Consider the following 26803-nt stretch of genomic DNA (forward strand, 5'->3'; position numbering starts at 1 on the left):
TAGACTGGCTTGTAGTGTGGGGAATTAGCATGATTTCCTTACGTGTATTTTCACACATGTGACAATATGTGTATTTTCATTAAATGCTGGCCTTTCATGGCAATTATGTAATGGGATCATACTTTGGGTGTTGTGATTGGTACTCTTGGTTGTAAACCACAGGATCTCCAGACTCTCAGAGGTACTCTTCTCTAAAAAAGAAGCAGCTGAGGTTGGTCCAGTGGAAGCTCCATGTGCAGGGTAGGGAATTGCTAGGGGCTGAGGCAGGAATGGGTGGGTGTGTGAGGCAGCACCTGCATAAAGGCAGAGGGAGTTGGAGGAAAAGGGTGTTATGGAGGGGAAACTATGAAGGGGTTTATTTACATTTGAAATGTAAATAAATAAAAACCCAAGAAAACACAAGGGCAAAAGAACCTTAGACAAATCACAAATGGAGGCAACCTGGAGATGGACAAAGTACAAAAGAGATCAGAAGCTAAAGATGCAAGCAACACCAACAGAATACAAGAGATAGAAAAGAGAATCTCAGGTATAGGAGATACCACAGATGATATTGACAAGTCAGTCAAAGAAAATACAAAGTGTAAAATACCTGTAACCCAAAAGATTCAGAAAATTCAGGACACAATGAAAAGATCAAAAATATTAGAATAACAGAAATAGAAGAGGGTGAAGATTACAAGTTCAATGGCACAGAAAACATATTCAACAAAATCATAGACTTTTGAGCTTCTGCTCAACGACCATCTGTTGGACTCTAAAGATGCAAAACCAGGGAACACGCTCCCCCAGAGACACTCAAGGACAGGATTCCTTGCAATAATATGAGGTTTATTTATTAATGATCAGATGACCAGATGACAACCAGGATACTAGGGTTCTCTTGCATGCAGGCAAGAAGAACCCCAAATTAAAGCTAAGGGCAGCTTACATACTATTTTGCAAAATTTATGAGGGTAGTTATACAATTACTTCCTAAACAATAACCATAAAGGCCAAACTCCAACAGCCATTCCCAGGCATGGTTTCTGTTCCCAGGCCTGGTTTCTAAGTAACTCAAATTTTCACCCTATCTTTTTACAACAAAAAAGGTCAGTTTAAGTAGCTTCTGTTTATCCAGGTTTACTGTGTTATGGGCCCATAAACTCCTATCTTGGGTCTTTTTTCCTGGAATGTTTGTTTGAGTCTTTGGAATGTGCTCTTCCTGGGATGTACCTCTGGGGCAGCTAATATTTGACTCAAACTTAAGAATTTTTAAATTTTAAGTTCAAGTTGAGACCTGAAATTACATTCTTACAAAACCTTTGACTGTGCAAGGCTTTACCTCACCTTTCTTCACTCCCTGCCTTGCTTGTTCACTCTTCCTTCCATCTTGAATGCCTCTCTCATTGTGTTCCTATCCTTGAATCTGTTAGTCCACTGCTGCCCCTACTAACTTCTTTCTGTTTCCCCACCCTTTCTCGCTTACTGGAAGACCATGGTGATGACTCCCTCTACCTTTTCCCCAGTTCTTCTTCAGTGCACAGCCTTTGTCGGGTAAGGGAAGAAAAGATGGAGAAGCAGATTTGTCTCCATTTCCTCTTCTCTTTAACAAAAGTCTGTCCTGTGTTTAACCATAGCTCCAATTCATGCATTCTTTCTCCATATGTTTATAGATACATACAAACAGACAGTGATTGGCTACTATTGCTATGGGATGCAGAGGGATTTGCATCAGTATGCTGAACATAATCCCACATTTCAAATGGATGTCAAACAGCATAATGAAGCTGATAGAAAGTTCAAACTTGGAGTAAATTAAACATAGCTTCCCTGTTTTCTGCTTTCTGTTTTCTTGCACTTTGATTACAGATACTTGTCTTCCTAGTAAAATGTCTTTGCAGGATTCTTAGTAACTAGGTTGAATTTACGGGTTTTAACACAACACTGCATGTAACACAGTGTTCGTTTATTATTTGTTCTCTCATATATTATTACAACCTGACCACAGTTGCCCCTGCTTCCTCTCCTCCCAGTCCCTCCCCTGATCTCTGCTCTCGCCCCATCTACTACTCCTTCATTTACCTTCAGAAAAAGGCAAGCCTCTGAGGGATATCAAACAAACATGGCATATCAAGTTGCACCAAGACTAGGTAGCTCCCCTCATATCAATGCTGGAACTACACAATCCAGTAGGAGTGAAAGTGTCCTAAAAAAGGCAAAAGAGAGAGAGCTATCATCCTCTCCTGCTCTTGGAAGTCCCACAAGAAGACCAAACTACACACAACCATAGCATAGGCAGAATTGCCTAGGTCAGATCCATGCGGGCTTCCTGGTTGTCAGTTCAGTCTCTGAGCTTCTATGAGCCCACATTAGTTGATTCTGTGGGCTTTCTTGTAACACAGTGTTCTTAGTAAATACTTATTAATAGGCTTTAGAAGGTTGATCTGGAACTGATATTTCTTCAAATGCTACATACTGACACCCAAGATCTGGCTAGTACCCAACTGAGTTCTCCAAAAATTGTTGAAAAATTTCTGGGTTATTGATGCTCCAGCACTCTGGCATCCAGGAGAGGCATCTCAGTCTGGCACCTGCTGTTGGTCCATTAGGACTAATGGAGACTCTTTGTAGTATCCTCTTTTTCCTCCTCCTCCTCCTCCTCCTCCTCCTCCTCCTCCTCCTCCTCCTCCTCCTCCTCCTCCTCCTCCTCCTCTTCCTCCTCCTAGTCTTACTCTTCTTCCTCCTTCTTTCCTTCTCCTCATATTCCTCTTCTTCCCATTCTTCTTCCTCCTTTTCTTCTTCCTCCTCCTTCTCTTCCTCCTCTGCCTTTTTTCTATCTCTGTCTTTATATGTATCTCTTCCTGTCTCTCTTATCTCTTCTCCTTGTGGTCCCTGCCTCTGACACCCTCCCACCCCCACAACCCAGTAACTCAAACTCCACCTCCCTCTACTCCCTGCAGTAATTCCCTGTGACCAGTTTTATTTAATGAATGGTTTTAAACTGGGGAGCATGGTTTACACAAAAGGCAGGTATACATGAGGATCTGCTCATCTTGGAGCAACCAAGTCTTGGGGCAGAACTTAGAATTTCAGCTGCACCTGAGCAATCCCCCTAAACATATGCATTATTAGCACTTAGGTAGTTTTGTGTTTAAAACTAAAACATGAAATGGGAAGCTAAAGTGCTATGAGAATTCAGAAAAGCTGCTGAAAAGAGGTCTGTGTTGATGTGTGTAAGCAATCCTCTCTTTGGAATGTGAAGGCGCTGAGCAAGCAGAAATGCATGGAAATGAACAGATGTTACCCAAAGTAGAATGAAGGCCAAACATGACTATTGCCAGGACGTCATCAGCAATGACAGAAAGCAGATTCCGATGGGACTTCTTAGTGCCTGCATGTTATGGATAAGTGGTACAGCATGATGCCTTGGGCTCACATCCCCAGAAAAAAGAACAGAAAAAAAGGGAAGGTGGGGAAAGGAGGATGGTGAGAGATGAAAGAAGGGAGGATGTGGGAGGAAGAGAGGTGTTAATACAGCTAGGTTGGTTTTTCAGTTATGGCAAAGCGTTTAACTACTTCTCTGTGATTAAAAACAAAATCAGATTGTGTCAGGGTCAGGAGACTTGTGTTGGAGCTAAGCAGTACCACAGCTAGCCATTTTTAATTTTAATACTTTAGCCACACTAATTTCTATCTAAATGGGCTCCATGTGATATACAGCACATGATACAAAATGTGCTAATCACGTTCAGCCTCTCTTTATCTGGGCTCTCCCATCATAATCAGTCTTAGTAGTGTCCTGTCTACTTTTTTTTTTATCATACCTCCGTTACTCCATTTACCTCTAAAATGTCATCCAACACTCTATACGGGTCCAGAAATTATCTTTCAAAGGCACAAGGATTCATCAAGTTGGGAGGCCCTTGACATAGAACCATATTAAATACAATACTTGGGTTGGAGACACAGCTCAGATGGTGAATTGCAAATGTTTCCTACCACCTTGGGAGTTACAGTTTCTGAAGTCTGAGTTACATCTGCAGAACTGCATGGTGAGAGGACAGAAGTCTCTGGAGTCGGAGCTACAGGTTTATTTTGAGGTCCTCTCAACCCTTCCTTCTTGTGACTGCCACACAGAGTTATCATCAGACCTCCACATGAGTACAGTGACATTCATCCACATGCCTACAATAAATAAATTAATGTGATAAAAGTATTTGAGTGCAGTTTAGGTGTACAGACTTATTTGTAGGACCTAATTTGTTTAACCTTCTGGTGTTTCAACTTTATTATAAAGATTCTGGCCAGTGAAGGGGACACTGAAGGACAAGCTGGGTGCTCAGAACTGGACCTTTTTCCCTGTGGTTGTGGGCCTTATCCCACTCACTAGAAGTTTCTCTAACCCTCCTTTTAACGATTTTTCTTCCATCCTTAGAAATAGAAGCTGCAAGAGTCTATTTTACCACAAGGTGTCATCATTGTTCAGTGTGGTCAATGAATTAACAGTGAACAGGGATAGATTTATACATCTCTGTCTGCCAGCTTGAACCACCAGACTAAAATACACTCTAAACTTAGAGTAAACTGTTTCTTATACTTTAGTACAATGCATGCTACTCTATTCCTAGGTACCTCATATCAACCTACTCATTTTATAATATTGGTTAAAGTCAGCAAATGCCATGAAGTAATGCATCTTGAAGACAGACTGTAAGCCCCTCACAAGCAGGCTTGGACTCTCCTTCTCTTTCTCCTCTTTAATGCTTATGTAGTAATCTGCCTTCTAAGAACTTGTTGAATGGCATGGTATTACCCAGAAGTCTTTCAAATGGCAATGGTCAATACACAACTCAACTTAAACAAACAATTTGACAAACAAACAAAAAAGAGGAAGGTATTAACTATGTAACTGAGTGAGTAGTGACCTGTCCTTGGGCACTTAAACTATTGCCAGCAAGATTTGTCACTTGTCTTTCTTTAGTTCTTGTTGGGCTTTTCTGTGTTTGCTTTCTTGTGTTCACGTGAAGACATCTTCTGTCTTACATGGGGTGGCATCCTAACTTGGTAAACATGTTGAGAATATCTCTTCACTCTCTTCCACTGGAGATGATATCAAAAGAGGACTGTAACTTACCAACTAGAGGAATTCACTCTGAATGGCCATTTCTGTGTCATCTGCCTATTTCTATAACCAGAGGATGGCTGTTCCATGGGCCAATCAAAACAGATTTGTGTATCTTACATTCCAAAACAACACTTAGAACCACACATATTTTGTGTGGTAGGGCTTTTTAAAATCCACATATTAAACATAAAAGTATAATAATTTATATAAGCACAATAAGATATCTTGCAGATAAGATAAAAGTTTAAACAGGAAACTCATTCAGGATTCGCTTACACTTCATATACATATGCTTAGCCTGAAGATAATTTAATATACATATTATGACTTACTGTCAGATGTGGTGGTACACGCTTTTAATCCCAGCACGTGGGAGGCAGAGACAAGTGGATCTGTGAGTTGGAGGTCTGCTATCCATAGCAAGTTCCAAGTCAGCAAGGACTATATACTGAAAAGCTACTATAGAAATGTACAACTAGAATATATTTACTATGTCTGAAATTTCTGTGCAAACCCTCATGTGAGGTCCACTTGTGTTTCCATGAAGAGACTCCAGTTTTGCACTTTGGAGCATTTCAACACTGTGAGTTTCACGTGAGGGATGCTCAACCTATAGTCTCCTCCTGAATGATACAAGATAGGGAACTCTGGAATTCCCAGAGCACCTTAGTAAGAAAATACACAATACTGCTGTCAGGGAAAGGCTGACCTTTAAAACTTGGAAACATTCTAAGTATTATAATCTACTCCTGAAATAACTGTCCACTTAATAAGGCCTCACAGGTGGTCCAAAATCCCAAAGTATTTGGAATATTTTCCAGCAACCTACCTGTTGTGTGCCTAACTTGTTTTTCTTTCATTGGCCAAGGTACAGATTGGAGGTATAACCTTCTAGAAGTGAATTACAGCTCATTAAAAATGATGGAGACTATGATGTCCTGTTTGTCATGCATAAGATGTGCAAAGCCAAGATTGGATCAGGCTCCATGAAGTTCTTAAGGAATAATTTTCTTGGTTTGGGAAAATTTTTAACAAGCTCCTCTCCACAGGGTTGACTGAGAACATGGGCTTGTCAGTGACTAAACACAACTTCATACCCTTCGGAAATAGATGAGCAGCCACTTTTACCAACAGGGCTTGTCCAAAGGACACTTTGGCAGTGCAGCCGTTTGTGCCTTGAAGTAACTATTGGGATTCAGCTTCATGATTGTATCTTTTCTCTTTCCTACCTTCAGGAACGTTTCAGCATAAAAAGCAGTTCATTTTTGTTACAGATTCCATCATTAACGTGGAAGCCTAGGAAACATTATCTTCCTGAAGTTCTCTATCAACTGCCTCAAGCCTTGATGATAGAATCAATGCCAAAACTGAAAAATGCATTCCTAATTCCATTTATCTTTAAGGGGAGCAGGGTTTTGTCTAATTGAAAACTTGGAGTAAAATCTTTCTGTAGAAAAGAGAAACAGGCAATCCTATATGTTTCATATAAGTAACAGGTCACTCATTGAATGAATAATTGACATTAGTGAACTGGTTGAAGGCTAGTTAAATGTGTAGCTTATTTACTATTTGAATTTTAATTGTGTTGTTCTATTCTAGTTCTCAACTGAGTAAGTACTTTACATTGTTCCATCAAACAAAAGTATTGTTTTTGGACAATGGTGGTGTATGCCTTTAGTCCCAGCACTTGAGAGAGAGACACAGAGATATTTCTGAGGCTGAAGCCAGCCTGGTCTAAAGAGCAAGGTCCAGGACAGCCAGGGATACACAGAGAAGAGAAGCCCTGTCTCAAATACAAACCAACAACAAAACAATAGTATCATAATGGGAACAGACTTCCATTTTCTTTCTTTGGTGGCTGAGGCCACACTATTTTATAGCATTCATGGGGGTCAGTAAAGATATTACAAACCCAGAACAATTGTGAAAAATGATGCCTCAGCAGAACATGGAAGATGACAGTTACTTTGTAAAATAATGCCTATAAAAGGTAATAAATAAAATCTATATACTTCAAGTGTATTCTGAATCTCCTAGTATTGGGAAGGGCACTCCTTTCTAATCTGCTGATCTCTGTGCTCAGATGCCTGTAGCTGAAGCTGTATAGTACAATTGAAGTGACTTGACCAATTATCAGTGCTTAGCTGTATAACCTCCATGGGTCCCTGAAAACCCTGGGTCCTGCATTTCTATGAATCAACTGGACCAGAACATCCCCAGAGCCTTTGGGTCCTTTCTAACACCTGTGCTTCTGAGTTTCAAAGCAAAAGTCATGATGGCCTGTATAATAGTAGTTTTATAAGCATTTTTATAGGTAGATTACTAGAGAGTTCACCATGTAATCAGTGACTCACTGCTTCAACCAAATAAACTGTTTTGTGTAAAGAATCAGTTGTCTCACTTTAGATCAATAGCAATGTTTCTTGCTACATCATTTAAAAGGTGGCAGGAATTTTTTTCTTTTTCTTTATTTTTTTTGAAAAAATCCCCTAACCCCACTTCCTCCCACCACCCAGAAACCCCCCATCCCATCCCCCTCCTCATGTTTCTATGAGGCAGTGATGGCACCTACCCCCCCCCAACAATCTGCTCCTCACCCTCACATTCCTCCTCACTCTGTGTTTATTTTTTAATAGGACCAAGAAACTCCTCTTCCACCTATGCCCGACAAGGCCATCCTTCCCTACATATACCTCTGGAGTCTTGGGTCCCTCCCTATGTGTTCCCTGGCTGGTGGTTTAGACCCTGGGGGGCTCTGGTTTTTGGTATTGTTGCTTTCCTCCTGGGGTCTCGAACCCTTTCCGCTACTTCAGTCCTCTCACTAAGTTCTCTATTGGGAAACTCCTGATCATATCAGTGGTTAACTGTGAGCATTGTCCTCTGAGTGTGTTAGTCTTTGTCTCTAAGAAGACAGCTATATCATGTTCCTCAGATTATGCACTTCCAGCCATCCACAAGAGTGTTTAGCTTAGGTGGCTGTACATGGGATGAATACCGAGGTGGAGTGGTCTCCTGATAGCCCCTCCTTCAGTTTCTGTCCCATGTTTTGTTTCCGTATTTGCTCCCTTGAGCATTTTTGTTTCTCGTTCTAAGTAGAACTGAGGCATCCCCTCTTGGTCTTTCTTCTTCATGAGATTCATGTGGTCTGCTGGTTGGGTCTTCGCTAATCCTAGCTTTGGGGCTAACATCCACTTAACAGTGAGTAAGTACCCTGTGTGTTCTTTTGGGATTGGGTTAACTCACTCAAGATGATAATTTCTAGATCCATCCATTTACCTAAAAATTTCTCGAATTCATTATTTTTAATAGCTGAGTAATACTCCATTGTGTAGATGTACCACATTTTTTGTATCCATTCCTCTGTTGAGGGACATCTTGGTTCTTTCCAGCTTCTGGCTATTATAAATAAGGCTGCTATGAACATAGTGGAGCATGTGTCTTTATTACATGTTGGAGCATCTTCTGGGTATATGCCCAGGAGTGCTATAGCTGGATCCTCAGGTAATGCTATGTCCAGCTTTCTGAGGAACCGCCAGACTGATTTCCAGAGTGGTTGTACCAGCTTGCAATCCCACCAACAATGGAGGAGTGTTCCTCTTTCTCTGCATCCTCGCCAGCATCTACTATCACCTGAGTTTTTGATCTTATCCATTCTGATTGGTGTGTGGTGGTATCTCAGGGTTGTTTTGATTTGCATTTCCCTGATGACTAAGGATGTGGAGCATTTCTTAAGGTGTTTCTCAGCCATTCGAGTTTCCTCTGTTGAGAATTCTTTGTTTAGATCTGTACCCCATTTTTAATAGGGTTATATGGTTGTCTGGAGTATAATTTCTTGATTTCTTTGTATATCTTGGATATTAGCCCTCTATCAGATGTAGGATTGGTTAGGATCTTTTCCCAATCTGTTGGTTGCCAATTTGTCTTATTGACAATGTCCTTTGCCCTACAGAAGCTTTGCAATTTGATGAGGTCCCATTTGTCCATTCTTGATCTTAGAGCATAAGCCATTGGTGTTCTGTTCAGGAACTTTTCCCCTGTGCCTAGGTATTCAAGGGTCTTTCCCACCTTCTCTTCTATTAGTTTCAGTGTATCTGGTTTTAAGTGAAGGTCTTTTATCCACTTGGATTTGAGCTTTGTACAAGGAGATATGAATGGATCGATTTGCATCCTTTTACATGTTGACCTCCAGATGAACCAACACCATTTGCTGAAAATGCTGTCCATTTTCCACTGGATGGTTTTAGCTCCTTTGTCAAAGATCAAGTGACCATAGGTATGTGGGCTCATTTCTGGATCCTCAGTTCTATTCCATTGATCTTCATGCCTGTCTCTGTACCAATACCATGCAGTTTTTATTACTATTGCCCTGTAGTATAGTTTGAGGTCAGGGATGGTGATTCCCCCAGAAGTTCTTTTGTTGTTGAGAATAGTTCTCGCTATCCTGGGTTTTTTGTTGTTCCAAATAAATTTGCAAATTGCTCTTTCTATCACTATGAAGAATTGATTTGTAATTTTGATGGGGATTGCATTGAATCTATAGATTGCTTTTGGCAAGATGGCCATTTTTACTATATTAATCCTGCCAATCCATGAGCATGGGAGATCTGTCCATCTTCTGAGATCTTCGATTTCTTTCTTCAGAGACTTGAACTTCTTGTCATACAGATCTTTCACTTGCTTAGTTAGATTCACTCCAAGATATTTTATATTATTTGTGGCTATTGTGAAGGGTGTCATTTCCCTAATTTCTTTCTCAGCCTGTTTATCTTTTGAGTATAGGAAGGCTACTGATTTGTTTGAGTTGATTTTATATCCAGCCACTTTACTGTAGTTGTTTATCAGGTTTAGGAGTTCTCTGGTGGAAGTTTTAGGGTCGCTTAAGTATACTATCATATCATCCGCAAATAGTGAAATTTTGACTTCTTCCTTTCCTGTTTGTATCCCTTTGACTTCCTTTTGTTGTCTAATTGCTCTAGCTAGGACTTCCAGTACTATATTGAATAGGTAAGGTGAGAGTGGGCAGCCTTGTCTGGTCCCTGATCTTAGTGGGATTGCTTCAAGTTTCTCTCCATTTAGTTTGATGTTGGCTACTAGCTTGCTGTATATTGCTTTTACTATGTTTAGGTATGGACCTTGAATTCCTAATCTTTCCAAGACTTTTAACATGAAGGGATGTTGTATTTTGTCAAATGCTTTCTCAGCATCTAGTGAGATGATCATGTGGTTTTTTTTCTTTGAGTTTATTTATGTAGTGGATTACATTGATGGATTTCCGAATATTGAACCATCCCTGCATTCCTGGGATAAAGCCTACTTGATCATGATGAATGATTGCTTTGATGTGTTGTTGGATTCGGTTTGCAAGACTTTTATTGAGTATTTTTGCATCGATATTCATAAGAGAGATTGGTCTGTAGTTCTCCTTCTTTGTTGGGTCTTTGTGAGGCTTAGGTATGAGCGTTATTGTAGCTTCATAGAACGAATTGGGTATTTTTCCTTCTGTTTCTATTCTGTGGAATAGTTTGAAGAGAATTGGTATTAGTTCTTCCTGGAAGGTCTGGTAGAATTCTGCACTAAAACCATCTGGTCCTGAACTTTTTTTGGTGGGGAGGTTTTTAATGACTGCTTCTATTTCTTTAGGGGTTACGCGACTGTTTAGATGATTTATCTGCTCCTCGTTTAACTTTGGTACCTGGTATCTATCTAGAAAATTGTCCATTTCATCCAGATTTTCCAATTTTGTTGAGTATAGGCCTTTGTAGTAGGATCTGATGATATTTTTAATTTCCTCTTTCTGTTGTTATGTCTCCCTTTTCAGTCCTGATTTTATTAATTTGAATAGTGTCTCTGCGCCCTTTGGTTAGTCTGGCTAAGGGTTTGTCTATCTTGTTGATTTTCTCAAAGAACCAGCTCCTGGTTTTGTTGATATTTTGTATAGTTCTTTGTGTTTCAGCTTGGTTGATTTCAGCCCTGAGTTTGATTATTTCCTGCCGACTACTCCTCTTGGGTATATTAGCTTCTTTTTGTTCTAACACTTTCAGGTTTGCTGTCAAGTTGTTAATGTATGCTCTTTCCACTTTCTTTTTGTGAACACTTAGAGCTATGATTTTTCCTCTTAGTACTGCTTTCAGTGAGTCCCACAAGTTTTGATATGATGTGTCCTCATTTTCATTTAAATATAAGAAGCCTTTTATTTCTTTCGTTATTTCTTCCTTGACCAAGTTATCATTGAGTAGAGCATTGTTCAGTTTCCAAGTATATGTGGGCTTTCTGTTGTTTTTGTCCATGTCAAACACGAGTCTTAGTCCATGGTGGTCTGATAAGGTACTAGGGATTATTTCAATCTTTTTGTATCCGTTGAGGCCTGTTTTGTGACCAATTATATGGTCTATTTTCGAGAAGGTACCATGAGGTGCTGAGAAGAAGGTATATTCTTTTGTTTTAGGATGAAATGTTCTATAGATGTCAGTTAAGTCCAATTGGTTCATAACTTCTGTTAGTTTCATTGTGTCTCGGTTTAGTTTCTGTTTCCATGATCTGTCCATAACTGAGAGTGAGGTGTTGAAATCTCCCACTATTATTGTGTAGGGTGCAATGTATGCTTTAAGCTTTAGTAAAGTTTCTTTTATGTATGTGGGTGCCCTTGCATTTGGGGCACAGATGTTCAGAATTGCGAGTTCCTCTTGGTACATTTTTCCTTTGATGAATATGAAGTGTCCTTCTTTATCTTTTTTGATTACTTCTGGTTGAAAAATAATTTTATTTGATATTAGAATTGCTACTCCAGCTTGTTTCTTGGGAACATTTGCTTGGAAGATTGTTTTCCAACCTTTTACTCTGAGGTACTGCCTGTCTTTTTCACAAAGGTGAGTTTCCTGAATCCAGCAAAATGTTGGGTCCTGCTTACATATCCAGTCTGATAGTCTATGTCTTTATATTGGAGAATTGAGTCCATTGATATTAAGAGATATTAAGGAGAAATGAATGTTGTTTCCTGTTATTTTTGTTATTGGCCGTGGAGATATGTTTGTGTAGCTACCTTCTTTTAAGGCTTTTGGAAGATTACCTCCTTGTTTTTTCTAGGTTGTAGTTTCCCTCCTTTTGTTGGATTTTTCCACCAATTATTCTTTGAAGTGCTGGATTTGTGTTGAGATACTGTGTGAATTTGGATTTGTCATGGAAAATTTTGGTTTCTCCATCAATAATGATTGACAGTTTTGCTGGGTATAGTAGTCTGGGCTCACATTTATGTTCTTTTAGAGTCTGTATGATATCGGTCCAGGATCTTCTGGCTTTTATGGTTTCTCGTGAGAAGTCGGGTGTAATTCTTACAGGTCGGTGGCAGGAATTTTTGGTGCCAAACAGTTACCATTTGAAAATAGTCAATGTGCAATTGTAAAAGTCAAAGGATATATGCCATAAAACAAAATTATTTTCATTTTTCCATTTAGCTCTCTTACTTGGTGTAAGGTAATGTTTAGTCAGAAAACTGTCCTTGCTGGTTCACTCAGGCTGTTTTAAAATGCAGGAATTACAGAGCCATTTTCTTTCTGGGTGGCGTGATTAGAAAGATATTGGATAGAAGAATGATTTATGTCAGGTGACAAGAGAACTCATCCTTAGACACTGGCAACTGTGGGTACTGTGGGGATGATTCTGTGTGCAATGAGAAGGAGAACCCGAACATCTGACAGCAGTGGAAGCTTCTCCTCCAGCACACTTGGAGATATGAGAAAAAAAAAAAGACTTAAATAAGCAAGCAGTTCAAAAAGAACATGATAGGAAACACTCTGTGGTCTTCATTTGAGTCTTTAAAATTTTTATTTCTTGTTATTCCCTGTGGAAACAACAAATTGTTCAACACAATTTTTTTTTTGAATTGCTGATTGGCACAAAACACGGTTGACAGAGAAGTATAATTTGTTGGAAAGCAGATTGTGTCTGCAGGAGTTCACTAGATAGTTAAATAGCTTTTTCTAAACTTTCTGATCATTAATTCATCTCTTTCAGAAATATAAAACAGAGTATTGCTGTAGTAGGGACACATTCTGCTGTTGCCCCAAAGTGAGGGAACAGAGGTGTGCATCAAGAGCCATGGATGGCAAGAGAGTGGAGGAGCTGCTGGCCAAGGCAGAGCAAGAGGAGGCAGAGAAGCTGCAGCTCATCAAGGTGCACAAGGAGCTAGAGCTGGAATTCGACCTGGGCAACTTGCTGGCTTAGGACCACAATCCCCCAACAGTGCTGCGCCAGGCCAGGCCCTCACTGGAGGCTGAGCTGTGGGCCCTGGCGCGGGACAACATGCAGCTTCTCATCAACCAGCTACTGGTAGCTGCAGACCATGGAGCACATGGAGGAGGCGGTGGTACTGCGCTTGCTGGAGCCTGCCATATGCCTGCCCTGCGAGAAGTTGTTGCCCTGGCCACTGCCCCTCACCCGCTGGCCTTAAGGGCATCCCATCAGTCCCAAAAAGAAGACCAACCTCATGTGGGATGAGGTGAGTGGACAGTGGGCAGTGTCCTTGGGGCTACAAGCGCGCAAAGGATGACACTAAGGAATGGCTCATCAAGGTGCCCAGGAGTGCCAACCCCATGGAAGACCAGTTCACCAAGAGGATTCAGGCCAACAAAGAACGCATGGCCAAGAAACAGATGAACATTCTGTAGAACCTGGCCTGCGAGCACAAGATGCAGATGCCCAGCTCAGCTGGGCTGCACCCTAAGGGACACCAGAGTAAGGAGGTGCTTCGGTGGGAAGCTTCCAGGAGCGCCTCCCCAAGGAGAAAGCACCCCGACGCTCTGGCAAGAAGAGGAAGTTTCAGCCCCCCTTTGAGGACTTCCCAGCCAAGAAAAAGAACCAGTGGGAGCTACTTCAAATCATGAACAGTAATAAACCTCAGCTGGACGTGACAAGGGCCACCAACAAGCAGATGAGGGAAGAGGTCCAAGAGGAGCCTGCCAAGAAGAGGAAGATGAGCCAGAAAGGCAAGAGAAAAGGGGGCCGGCCGGGACCTTCCTGCAAGAGAAAGGGCAGCCTGCCTGCTGTGTCAGGGAGAGAAAAGGAAAGGAGGCCTGGGAGGCAAGAAGCATTCCAGGCCACCTGAGTCAGGGGGCAAGAAGACAGGAGTGCCGCGCCAAGGTGGGAAGAGGAGGAAGTAGCGTTCTCCCCTCTGGACCTGTTCTGAAAAGCTAGGACTGTACTAAAGGTTAAGTTGTGCGTGCTGCAGGCTGGCTCAGGAGGTGGCTGCTGTCCTCAGTGAGACTGACATTGAAGTGACAGGTTTGCCTCCCCAAGAGAGTCAGTGCTGGACTATGAACTAATGGAGACGCTGACTGGAAGTTAGTGTATGTTGGAACATGAGAATTATAAAAATGATATGGTCAGAACCAGGAGTAAGTTAAGGCCTGCCTTTTTTATCTTGACTTTGGATACTGGGTAAGAGTTGATCAGATTTCTTAGTTATAGTAGATTTGTTTCAACATTTTTGCATTATTTTTGTAACAAAGCTTATATATTTATCAAAGCAAAGGAGGATGGGGAAAATTATGTCCACCTGTGATTTACAAGTATTGTAAAGGTATGCTTTAACCTGATGTTGCTTTTAACTTTTACTGTTGGTAGGGGTTGTATGTGAAGTCAGTAACCTGGGTACCAGTATGGAGTGTGCTTGAGAAAAACAAAGTAGTTACAATGGTAACCCATTGAGAAAAACAAAGTAGTTACAATGGTAGCCCATGCCTTTAATCGCAGCACTGGGAGGCAGAGGCAGGCTGATTTCTGAGTTCGAGGCCAGCCTGGTCTACAGAGTGAATTCCAGGACAGCCAGGGCTACACAGAGAAACCCTTTCTCAGAAAAAAAACAAACAAATAAATAAATAAATAAATATAAATAAATAAAAAATAAAAAGACCCCTTGTATTAGGAAAACTTTGCCACTAACTATTAATATTAAAAGTATAGTGCTTTTTTATGTTGGTTCAGGTTGTGCATTTGGCCAGTGAATTGCTTTAAGTGATATACTGGAATCACACTAAGTAATGGTAATTAACCTTGTAATGGTAATTAACTCCAGAAAATGGTTGTCATTTGGTTTGTAACTGATGGCTTTTGTTTAATTGGCTTGAGTTTAGCAAGTGCTGGTCTGGATTCAGTATGGAGCCAAGGCTGAGGTTAGAGAGAAGCAGCCACACCCAGCAGGAGAATTCATGTTTATTTCTGTCCTGGATGTTTTTCCCTGTTTCATTGTTTTATTTTTGGTCTTAATAAACTTATCTTTGCAAAATTAAATTAAATATATATATATATATATATATATATATATATATATATATATATATATGCAAAGAGTAAGACTATAAAATGAAATTCATACTTTCATTGATTGAAATCACCCTGCTATTCCTGCTGTTCTCATAAAACCACAAGCACATAATGAAATTCATTTCTATACTAGGATTGACTAATATTCCAAATCCTTTTCATTTTACCTAATAAATCCCCTGCTGTTTCTCTGCAGAATTGCCACCTTTCATCATTGTCATAGTGATACTACCTGGCTGAAGGAAGTAGCCCAGGACAACACAAACAATTTGGAAAGGACTTACATGATTTTTTCACTCTTACACCTGAGAGGTTAGGTCACATTGTACCATAGATTCAGAAGGCAGAAGCCACAGATGACAGTGCCAAACACAGTCCTTCCTGAACTACTGGACACATTTAAATGGAGGTTTCACTGGATCTCAGTGAACTCTGAGTTCTCACTGGAACTCAGAAAGGTAGATATTGGAGAAGTGATGTCTAATGGAACTACAGAGCAGCAATCCAATGTCCCTGTTGACCTTTGCTCAAGATGCCTACTATGTCTGGTTGTAATGGAGAAAGGGAGAAAGTGGGGTTTTCTCTTTTGAAGAAGAGACATAAACTTTACAATTGGATATTCCCCTGGATGTAAACTCCTTCCTATATTGCCATGAGCAAGGGAGTTTACATTGCAAAAATGGGATTGTGGAAACACATGTCTGAATATATTAAAGCAATGTCTCCCCTCAAGGCATGTGCACAATAAGAAGATATAATCCAATTTGCATAAGATTAAAGGTGCAGGAGAACCATTGTTGCCTCTGGGAAACAGGACACCCTGGGGAACTGGACTGTAGTACATGAATGGAACCTAAGGGTAGATTTATCATGGAGAAGAATCTCCCTCAAGCAAGAACCCTAGACCTTAAGGTACTAACAAAGATGAGCTGCCCATGCCAAGGCCCTAACAAACTCTCCCATCCAAAGTGCTTGACTTGTAATGAAGCAGAGAGAAATCTCTAGCTTTAAAAGGAAAAGTTTCCAAGGGGTATCCCCTGAGTCCAAAGAGAGACTCCAGGATAGGGCACCTCAGAAACTGGTCAATGTGGGGCAAGCTGGTCAGCAGGTAGGCCATGGCAGTTTACAGTGACATCATCAGTAGTCACTTCCCTGGACAATCTCTTGTATCCAGGAGAACCCTAGAATCTTCTGTGATGTCACCAGTGTTGTGGTGACACCAACTGCCTGTGGGGTATTCTGTCAGAGCCTCTGGGTTCACAAGCAGTCATGTTGTCCATGCTCCTCAGGCTGTTTCGTAGGGACAATACAATACAGCCAGAGACCAGACCTAGGCAGAAGGCATTCTGTAAAGCAGGAAGAAGGAGATGGCCCTGGGGAAGACACAGTGAGTCCCGGGCAGTGCATGGGGAAGCTTCCTGGAGGAAGGGCGCTTGAGCAGGTCCTTACAGGAGAAGGGCTTAGCATCTGGAGCCTCAACATTTCTCAATGGCAGACCCAGAGTCCAGAATTTCTGATGATTACTTTCTCAGAGATCCAGGAATTGAAAAGACTTCAGTTGCTTTGCTGAGAGATCTGAATTTCCTGCTGAGTGGCAAAGGATGCCAGGAGAGAGTTCTGTGAGAATAACAAAGCCTTGCTCTCAGGATAGAGTGCTGAAGCATTTCATCCTCAATAGATTCCTGTAGGTTACATGAATATGTGATGCCAAGAACAGAGAGGGATAATTCCCTTGTCAAATATCAAGGTCTCAGAGACTTTGGTCTGGAACACACATGATGTGGGCTGAATTACAGTCTGGGATAAGTGTAGTAGTGTGTGGGTTTTCATCATGAATTTAAGAAGCAAGGATAGGTGTTGGCTTGTGGGAGATGTTTGGTGCTGGTGTTTATGGTCAATCTATTTTGTGCTAAGCAGTACAGACTACATCTTCAGATATAAACTAACAATGCCCTCAATTTCTTCTAGACTGGGAAAGCTTAAGCACATCAGGGTTAGTGGGACTGCAGTAGGGACTGAGCCATATGTTTAGTGATGGTGGTTGGGAGCAGGGACATAGGTGAGGAGTACAGCTTGAAGATAGCTTTCCTGCTCTTTCAGGAATTCACTGTGTCTCTAGAATTCCCTCTTCCTCAGGCTTCTGTGTGGGAGTAAGTATGGTTTCTCCTTTTCCTGTCGTATTTTCCCTACAAGTTTCCTTGTGTTTCTCTACCTGAAGGGTCTGTTGGGAAAGAGTCCTCCCAAGCCTACATCATCAGTGAGCAGGAGCAGAGAGTGAAGAGGTTGGAGAAGCTCAAAAGGGACCTTGAAAGAATGAAGAACGAGAGAGATGAACTCCGGGAAATCCTGGCACATTATATTAACAAGGATTTGAACAAGAGGTAATCATTATGCCCAGTTCTCAGCTGACTATCTTGGGCCCTCTCTTTTGACCCTAGATTTCCACGTATCACAGGAGGCTACAACTCCAGGCTATCCTCATGTCCAAATGCATTTTGCTGATTGGATATTCGACACAGAACTTGAAGTTCAGACAGGAGTGAGATGGGGTCACAAGCTCTTTTGATTCCTCTAAAAGAAAACTATAGCCTGTGGCATGAATCATTCAAGAAATAGCAGTATTAGTGTGTGAGCTCTTATCATGCATTTTTAAGATGCCTGGACTGGTATTGCTTTGTGGGAGATGCTAGCTGCTGTGTGTTTATGGTGAATCATTTTTGTAATTTTCTGGAGCTGCTTTGGGTCCATTTAGTCCTGTCAACAACTGGGAGGACCTGATTCTATTTGCTGCCCCTCAGTGTGAGTGGATTTCTGGTAAGTCACCACTGCTTTTTTCAAATTCTGTTCAGTTTACACTGAGATAATGTCACATCACTGTATGCATTTGGCATTGTGATGTTGTATGTGTGTGTGTGTGTGTGTGTGTGTGTGTGCGTGTGTGTGTGTGTGTGTGTGTGTGTGTGTGTGTGTGTGTGTGTGTGTGTATGTTTGTCTCTGTGTGTGTATTCCACTTAAGATCCAGGAAGTCTGTGTAGTGTGATGGGGCTGGAGAATTTACCTGACTGACTTTTTAGGTAATGAGAGTGATGAGGCTATGGAGGGTCACTTGTAGCATCACAGCACATGATCTCTGTGCGCACCACTGATGGGCATTAGAAAATCCTGATATAGGCAGTAAGCACTTTTCCTTGTAAATACTGAAGTTTGGGAAATTATGTAGTGATAGAACCAAGGATTGAGAAAACCTTGTCTACAAGGTGAAAAAGTGTCATCACAGGTTTAAGTTGGACCTAGGACTGTGGCACAGGCTCCTGGAAAGTTCTTGAAGACCTAATCTATTCCTTCAAGACCCCTCATGAAGCCAAAGCAGGTCAGCTCCCATTTTTTAGTTCCCTAGCTCTACTGTGCCCAGATCAATTGTAACAAGTTTAATAAGCACCAAGAGGACCCAATACAAGGCATTAGGTTGTGGCATATATGGGCTGGGGTAGTTCACGATTCAACTTGAATTAATGTAATCCTTGAATCCTTAGTTCAGGGATTATTTGCTCCTTCCACAGGTTCAACTTTGAGACCACTATGCTGGAGATGCAACACGACCAGGTGATGAGCGAGCTCAAAAACATTCCGCAGCAGATCAGTGAGGCCTTGTATATGTGCCAAAAGTTGACTAAAAATAATCAACTTTACAGGTGAGTGACTAACACTGTTGTTTCCCCAGCACTAGGCACAGAATGTGTCTGCCCATCATTTTCTTTAAAACAAAGTGAGGACTCTGGTTCTATACTGTTTGCCTCTCAACAGGAAGCTTCCTCCCTCAAAGAAAGGCTCTAGGATTGTGATCTCTTGAAATCATTTTGATCAAGTGTGATGAGTCTGTGAGCCCCTCCAATCATTGTCCTTCCCAAGTCAGTATCCTCTAAATAGAAAAGGTGTGCACCTTGATGGAGACATCAATCAACCTTGAGTCTCTGGGGCACTGAAAACACATTTACAGATATGGTTTGCATGAGACACATAGAATGATGTGTATCTGTTGGGTCTTCTCTCTTCTCCTAGAAAAGCTTTGACCTGTCTCTACCTAGAGGTGGTTCTCTAATTCCAAAGACATATATGCAATCATGGGTCCCATGTCCTCTTCTGGGAGATACATGAGTCCCTGTTGGTGTCAGGGATTTCAGAAGTACCTTGAGTCTTCTGGAATGTTGCTTTCTTCTGGATTTGACCTTCCTATATGTGAGGTCCCATGGCTACTCTGGTGTGTAGTCTGGGGCTGTCTGGGGATCAGGGCCCATGATGAGAAGGGATGGTACTTGGAGAAGTGGGAGGAATGTGGATGGTGCCTGGGAATAATCACCATTTCTTCTTTGTGGTTCAGCATCAGGAACTGTCACCTCCTGACCGAGTCTTTTCATATGAAGAGTGAAGTAAAAATGCTCTGGAATGAAAACAGGCAGCTGCTTAAGGAGCAGATTACACTGGACGTGTGTTCTAAGGAAACAAGGAGGCTATGTGTGGAGGCCAGCATGAAGATCTATGACAAATTTTCCAAGCATATCCAACAGGTAAGATGCATGGAGGATGCTTAGGAGCAGGTTGCCCTCATGTCTAACCATAAACAATGTCAAGCCCAGATAACCATCCTCCACCTTGTCCAGGCACTCTCCTAATTCTTATCCAGTTGTTCTGTGATCATTTACAAGACTTTCTGTGGAGTTAGGCTCTCTCAAAAACTGGATGATTGGCAAGCACACACTCTTGATCAACTACAAGCTGAATTTCATTAAGATAGATGGGGTTAACACACATTACACACCTACATGCCATTGTACTAGAGGGGTTCTATGTGGCTGCCTCCTTTGCAGTAGCAGAGAACACTGAGTGATGAAGTCAGGGCCTGTGGCTCGTTTGCTTTGGACCCATGGCTCCAGCTGCATATGTAGGGGAGGATGACCTTTTCAGACGTAGGTGGGAGAGGAGGTCCTTGGTCCCATGAAGGCTAGATGCCCCAGTGTAGGGGGGAATTCAAGTGTATGTAGGTGTATGGGGTGGTCAGTGATGGTACATCCTCATTGAAGGAGGAGGAGGGGGATAGGATAGGGGGTTTCTGGGTGGGGAAGATGAAGAATGGGGATAACGTCTGAAATGTAATAAAATATCTAACAAAAATTATTTAAGAAAAAAAGGTGGGGGTAGAGGTCTTGTGTCTTTTCTCTTCCTCAACCCTGCATTGCAAGATGGTCTCCTAACTGAGCCTAGACCTTTGTTCATACTGACAGAGCCTGACAGATAGATCATCCATCAGTCCTGGTTTCTGTCATTGTTGCTAGAGTTCTTTCCTGTAGCTTGTATTCAGGAGCTGACTGGATGAACAGGGATGTTTGAAAGACTTCTCTCAGGGTGAGGGTTGGGGTGAGAGATGTGAGGCTTCAAGAAAAAGATTTCTCAAACTCTCTCAACCTAGTCTGCAGAAGTTACTAAGTTTTTTTAGTCCATATGGGATGGATTACAGAGTCCTGGGTCTCACATGTAACATCATATATTTACAGTCTACATTCAGTGGTTCCTCCTGCATTTTGGTCTCCAAACTGTTTCTTGCTAACATATAATTTCTGGCATGTGTGTGTGGGGAGGGGGGGAGTCATATGCATGTCTGTGACAATATGTATATAGATGTGTGTGTTGAGAGCCAGTTAATTACATGTGGTTTTGATCACTCTATCTGTTTTGGTTAAGCTGTCTGACCAGCATCTTTGAATCTTCTGTCACCTCCCAGGCAGAGCTCCTCGAATTGCTTTGTCTCAAGTAACTGCTACAAGGTTTCATAACTCACAGAGAGGAAGAACATGTTCATATGTTTCATTGTTTTGAGTTTTCTTGTTGCTGTTGTAAGAAAACAATTTCTTAACTTAGAAGAAGCTAATGCTGTCTGCTCCACTGTGTCAGATACACAACTTGGCCCACTGTGCCTTCTTATGAGCTTTCTTGTCATTCAGTTGAAATCAGCAGGGAAAGGAGGAGGGCGTTTGTTTGCCAGGATGGGTCTTACCCAAGACACCTAGGCTCCACATAACCCACAGCTGAGTTAATCAACCCTTTATCAAACAAACAGAACCCATGTTGCCAACACTTAAAAGTCAATAATTTCACATTTAGCCTAGCCCACCCTTCTGAAATCTTACCATGTGACTTCATTTTCCCCTTCCCAGTCCTTCCTTCATTCATTACAATTTCCTAGCCCAGGGTTTGGAGGCCCACCCATGTGAGGAACAAAAACAAAGCAGACATGTAACTCCTGTAACCACAGCAGGATATGGGGCACAAAGGGCTGCTCAGCAACAGCTGGCTGCACACATGAGACAAAAGGTGGCCCTAAGGTGGTCCTATTCAAAGGAAACTTATGGACCTGAACACCAGCCTCTTGTTCTAAGATGGGAGTGTGGGGCTCACCACAGTGTCAGTGTCAGTTTACTTTGCATCAAGGAAACATGAAACAGAGCAGCAGGTCATCATGCTGCTACACCTAGCTCATTAGAACAAAAGGAGACAAATAGTGGTGTAAAGTCTGATTGTCAATCATTGGTAGTGGGAAATCTATTTATCACTATTGAAACTGGTTATAGAGGGAAATCTATTTACCCATATTGAAATCATTTATAAGAAAAAAAGCACTTTAGTACATGGAGGTGAGTAGGAGGCTGCTGTGTCAAATCCATGGCCCTGAGAGTCAACAAGGCTGCTTAAGGGTCTGTGTCCACCTCTCTGCTCTTGGTGGATAGTGACTGCCTGCTGGAAGGTCAGGTGGCTCATTGCATCTTCTCAGCATCCTAGTTTGTTTTCCTCATTACCTCCTACCATTTTTTCCAACTTTGCCTAAGCTTGACTCAGTTATCTTTGGCCTTTGAGTTTGTCCTGGGTATAACTCTTTGAAACACTGAGATGCTTGGTGTTGCATCTGCAGCAAGTAGAAGGCCCATACCTATGATGAGGTGCTAGAACAGGGCTGCCTCAGACAGCCCCTTAGGCTCCTGGTAGTCTAAAGCACTCACCCTGTGTTCTGTCTGTAGCACTCTGTAAAGGCTGTCATTCAAAAGTGATTTGGTTTGAGTTAAAATCATCCTCAAGGAGGGCTGGAAGAAAAGAGAAACTTCAGACATGGCTGATGATATAAAATGGGGCATCCCTGTGAGAAGCCATGTCCAACTCTTCAGAAACTTTACAGTTTCTGTACTCCCCATTTACCCAGTGACTTCAGAACAAGAAGTAGGTGTCCACAGAGAAATTAGGGCAAATCATGGTTGTAGTGGTACTCCACAGAGCTGCCCTGAAGTAGAAACTATCCAGATGTTCTTCAGTCAAGGAGTGAACAAGTATATTGTAGTCCAGCCCTTCCATGAACTATTGCCTAGGGTGATCATATATACCACCTTTTGGTCTTGAAGTAGTCAGACTTATTTTCCACAAAATATCCCTGACAGTATCTCCTTAACTGAAAAAAGGTCTCACTTTGCATCCTGGTTACAGAGATTTCCTAGTTGTCTGGGCTCATAGTTTTGGTTACAAAGCCACACAGGCTGTGGAAAATGGAGGGCCTATTGGAAGATACTGCTAACTTTAGAGTCCCTGAGAAACAGGGAGCCAGAGGCAGGAACTGGCTTGTCCACCCTGATCCCATGTGCCTTTGCTGGGAACCAAGCCGACTGTGCACAGCCTTGGGAACTTCCTAAGCAGGCTTGCATACCAGGGCAAAACTCCATATTTCTATCCTTTGTTTATTAGGGAAAAGCATTTATTTTATTGAGCTGTCTATAGGCTATGACTACCATGTTCATGTCCCATTCAAGGTTTTTTTTTTTTCTTTTTTCTTTTCTTTTTTTTTTAAAATTTACTCAGATTATGTTTGTGACTACACTGTCTCTCTCATCAGACACACCAGAAGAGGGCATCTGATTTTACTAAGATGGTTTGTAGGCTACCTTGGGGTTTTGGGGAATTGACCTGAGGACTTCCAAAAGACTCCAGGATTTTTTAAATTCAAGGGTTTATTTCTTATGGCTTTATAGTGTCCTGGATGATCTCTTATATTAACATGAACAGGGAAAGTCAAAATGTTTCTGCAACTGTATGTATGAACATGTGCTTGTGTGTGTTCTGGAATGTGTGTGTCTGTCTATGGGTGTGATTGTGTGTGTGTCTATGTATGTGTTAGTGTGTGTGTGTGTGTGTGTGTGTGTGTGTGTGTGTGTTTGTGTGTGTGTCCATTGCTGGGCTCAAAAAATGCAGGATCATTTTGCTGTCTCTGAGATATGAGGTACTAGGATGAGATAGCAGGAGCCAAGAAGATTTCCTATACCTGTATAACTGTATTTTTGGGTCTCAGGCCTTCCACATGATTCTCTGCCTCAGTCACCTAGGAGCAGCTCAGAATATTGTTCTGATCTAGTTTAAAAGAATTACTGTCCATGATCATTCTTGTAATTCACAGAGTTTGTGTCCATTGTGTACTCTTTCTTCACTACTGAGCTCTCAGGTATGACCTGAGCCTATTGTCCCTTAAGTCACCCCACAAATAATACCACAGGAACTATAAATATAGCAGGGGTATCCTTTGTCCTTCATGAATATTTGTTTTAAAGTTCAAGGCTTTCCCTTGGGAAGATTTGCATGCAGCACGTTTTGCTGATTATAGTATCTCTTCAGTGAGTATGGATTTCCTGTGAGATGGTTTCTCTGAGGAGTCACAGATGCAGGGGTTCAGGAACCTGAACCAGGCAGGTTCCTGCACTCCAGATATAATAAAAGCCTTCACTTCAATGGTAGCTAGGTTCCCTAGAAGGCCTCTGTATAGTGTTTGATTCAGACATTGCTACACAGCTATTTTTCAGTATAATATATATGGAACATTGGAGAAATGTGGTGTGTTATTTTAACTCCAGCACAGTGTGTAGTTCACTGTTCACTTTCAAGCCATTTTTTAAATCTGAGAAAAATCCCAGGCCCAGGCGCTCTGTGTCTCTTCTCCTTTGGGGATACAGGGAATCATCTTAGGCTGAAAGGTCATACTGGATTGTCCTGTTCAATAAAGCTGGTGTTTGCTGGATAGCTGACATGGCAGGTCCTCAACAGGCCTTTGTCTCTTCCTCCCCTAGGTCTGAAATACTCCTCCTGAAGCTTAAACAGGCAGACCAGGTCAAGATTTCCCTCAGACACAATTCTTCACAAGGAGAACACATGTTGAAGAGATTATTACCATCGTTGGCAGCCTTTGGACAGTATTTACAAGGCCAGTAACAGGCTGTAGGTCTGTGCTGTAAAATCTGCAGCTAAAGAATGCTTCTTAGTTTAATTATAATGTTTTTATGATTTTTTTTAGAATTTTGATTGCTTTGAGTATATGGTTTCTTTGTTTTGTTTTGAAGTTTTGTTGTTTTTTTATTTTTTGTTATTTTATTAATTTGTTGTTTTACTAATTTCATATAGTATATATATTGACTCCCCCACTTTAAGTTGGTATTGAATAAATTTAATGTATTTTCATGATCCATTTGTTATGTTTAGGTTCTGCTTCTGTAACAACACTCATTTGCCTGGAAGTCACTAGGAAGACTATGGTCTAAACATAGGCAGAAACATGGAGGCAGAAACTGAAATAGAACCCGTGGAGAAACATTGCTCACTGGCTTACTCCTTATGGAACCTACTTTCTTATAATATTCAGAACCAGGCCTTCAGTTGGCAACACCCACAGTGGGCTGGACCCACTCCTAACAATAATTAATCAGAAAATTGTCCAATAAAGTTGAATATAGGCCACCTTTAAGGAGGTGTTTTCTCAGTTGAGGGTCTCTCTTTTTCCGATTGTTTCTAGCTAATGTCAAGTTGATCATAAACTAGCCAGCATATTTAACAATGATAACTATACCCTGAGAAAGAAATCAAAGAAACAATTGGATTCACAACAGCCTACAAAAGCAAATGATATTTTGGAGTAAACCTAACCAAGTACATAAAAGACATCTAAAGTCTAAAACACTGAAGAAATTGAAGATGACACTAGAGGGTAGAAAGATCTCACAGAACCACAGACTGGTAAGATTAATATTCTTAAAATGACCAAGCGTAATTGTCACAGTGCATGTAGATCCATGCCCTCACATTTGCCCACCATAGGAGATCATATAGCTAAATAGCCAGGGTAAACTTCCCTTTACCTTATAAGGTCATGTCTAGCATCACCTGGAATTCCTCCTTGTGCTAATGAGGCATCTTCAGCACACTGGCCCCAGCCAATGATATACACTCAACCTGAAAGCTTTTATTCACCCTCCAAAGGTTTAAATAGCCTTTGATCTCCCCTTAAATGAGCTGTCTCACTGAAGCTGCCCCCCTAGAGTCTGTTTTAACACTCTCAATGCAGCCTGACATCTCTTTTGTTCTTGCCATCCACCTTGCTTCTCATCTCTAGATCCACTAATTATGATCAGTTGTAGGCTGATCAGGACACTATGGGTAGGTAGTCAGAAACTGAATAGCAGATGTTGTCTTTGGTTGCCTCCCAGGATCTGAAGGTAAGTCCCCATTGCTGAAGATACTACAGATTTTAACATAAGACTTAAAGAATTCAAGCAAGTTCTGACCCAGAGCTTCCACTCTGAGTAGTTTTCACACAACCACTGGGTGAAATGCAAGCTGTAAAGACAGGAAAGCACTCAATACTTCTACCTACAAAGCCAGTGAACCACAACATGGCAAGTTCTCTCCAAAGTTGTAAAAGTGGTACTTCTATCTTGGTGGTAACCAACAACTGTGTAATTGAACTCAAGGAGTGCTCAACAGGAGGGAAATGACAACTGGCAACTTAGCCAACTGTTTGTGAGTAGTCATACATGGGTCTTGGGGAACATGCTACTGCTGCTTTCCTAAACCAGCACAAATCCAAACTATATTCTGAGTACTTATCCTTCTATCCAGGGATAAGTAAGGGTCTTACCCTTTATTAAAGAAGCTCCTAACTCCAGCAGACAAAGACCATGCTCATCAAAATGCAGGTAACCACTGACTGTAGGCTGCCCAGCACCATTTGATACATGTACAACACAATCCCTATACATTAGGCTGTGGGGCCATCTCAGAAGTGGGGGTAGAAAGGTTGTAAGAGTCTGAGGACTAGCAAGTCTGCTGTGAGACTTTGTCTTCTTGACATCACAGGGAAGCCACATCCATAACATCACAACAATATGGCTGCTCAAATGAGACCTGAACAATGATGACATCTGCTGACATGCCAACATGGATGGAGTAGTCTCACATGGCTCCAGATCTAAATAAAGAGCTGTGGGCAATTAACAGCAGCTGAGAGAGGTAGAATTAGTGTTCCCC

General features: G+C 41.6%; 1 protein-coding gene and 1 pseudogene across 1 annotated transcript in view; both read left to right on the forward strand.

Annotated features, from left to right (window-relative positions):
- The first annotated feature begins 13201 nt into the window (after positions 1-13201).
- On the forward strand, positions 13202-14262 carry LOC117702644 (ribosome biogenesis regulatory protein homolog; annotated as a pseudogene).
- Positions 14263-16693: 2431 nt separating this feature from the next.
- LOC117702788 (disks large homolog 5-like) overlaps positions 16694-26803 on the forward strand; it is a 34922-nt gene continuing 24812 nt past the window's right edge. Inside the window, exons 1-4 of the mRNA XM_076928207.1 lie at positions 16694-16811; positions 17643-17805; positions 18985-19116; positions 19803-19989. Of these exons, the coding sequence (XP_076784322.1) occupies positions 16694-16811; positions 17643-17805; positions 18985-19116; positions 19803-19989 (600 nt within the window). The remainder of the gene's footprint in view (positions 16812-17642; positions 17806-18984; positions 19117-19802; positions 19990-26803) is intronic.

The sequence above is a fragment of the Arvicanthis niloticus genome, chromosome 2 (genome assembly GCF_011762505.2).
Source record: "Arvicanthis niloticus isolate mArvNil1 chromosome 2, mArvNil1.pat.X, whole genome shotgun sequence".
NCBI classification, from domain to species: domain Eukaryota; kingdom Metazoa; phylum Chordata; class Mammalia; order Rodentia; family Muridae; genus Arvicanthis; species Arvicanthis niloticus.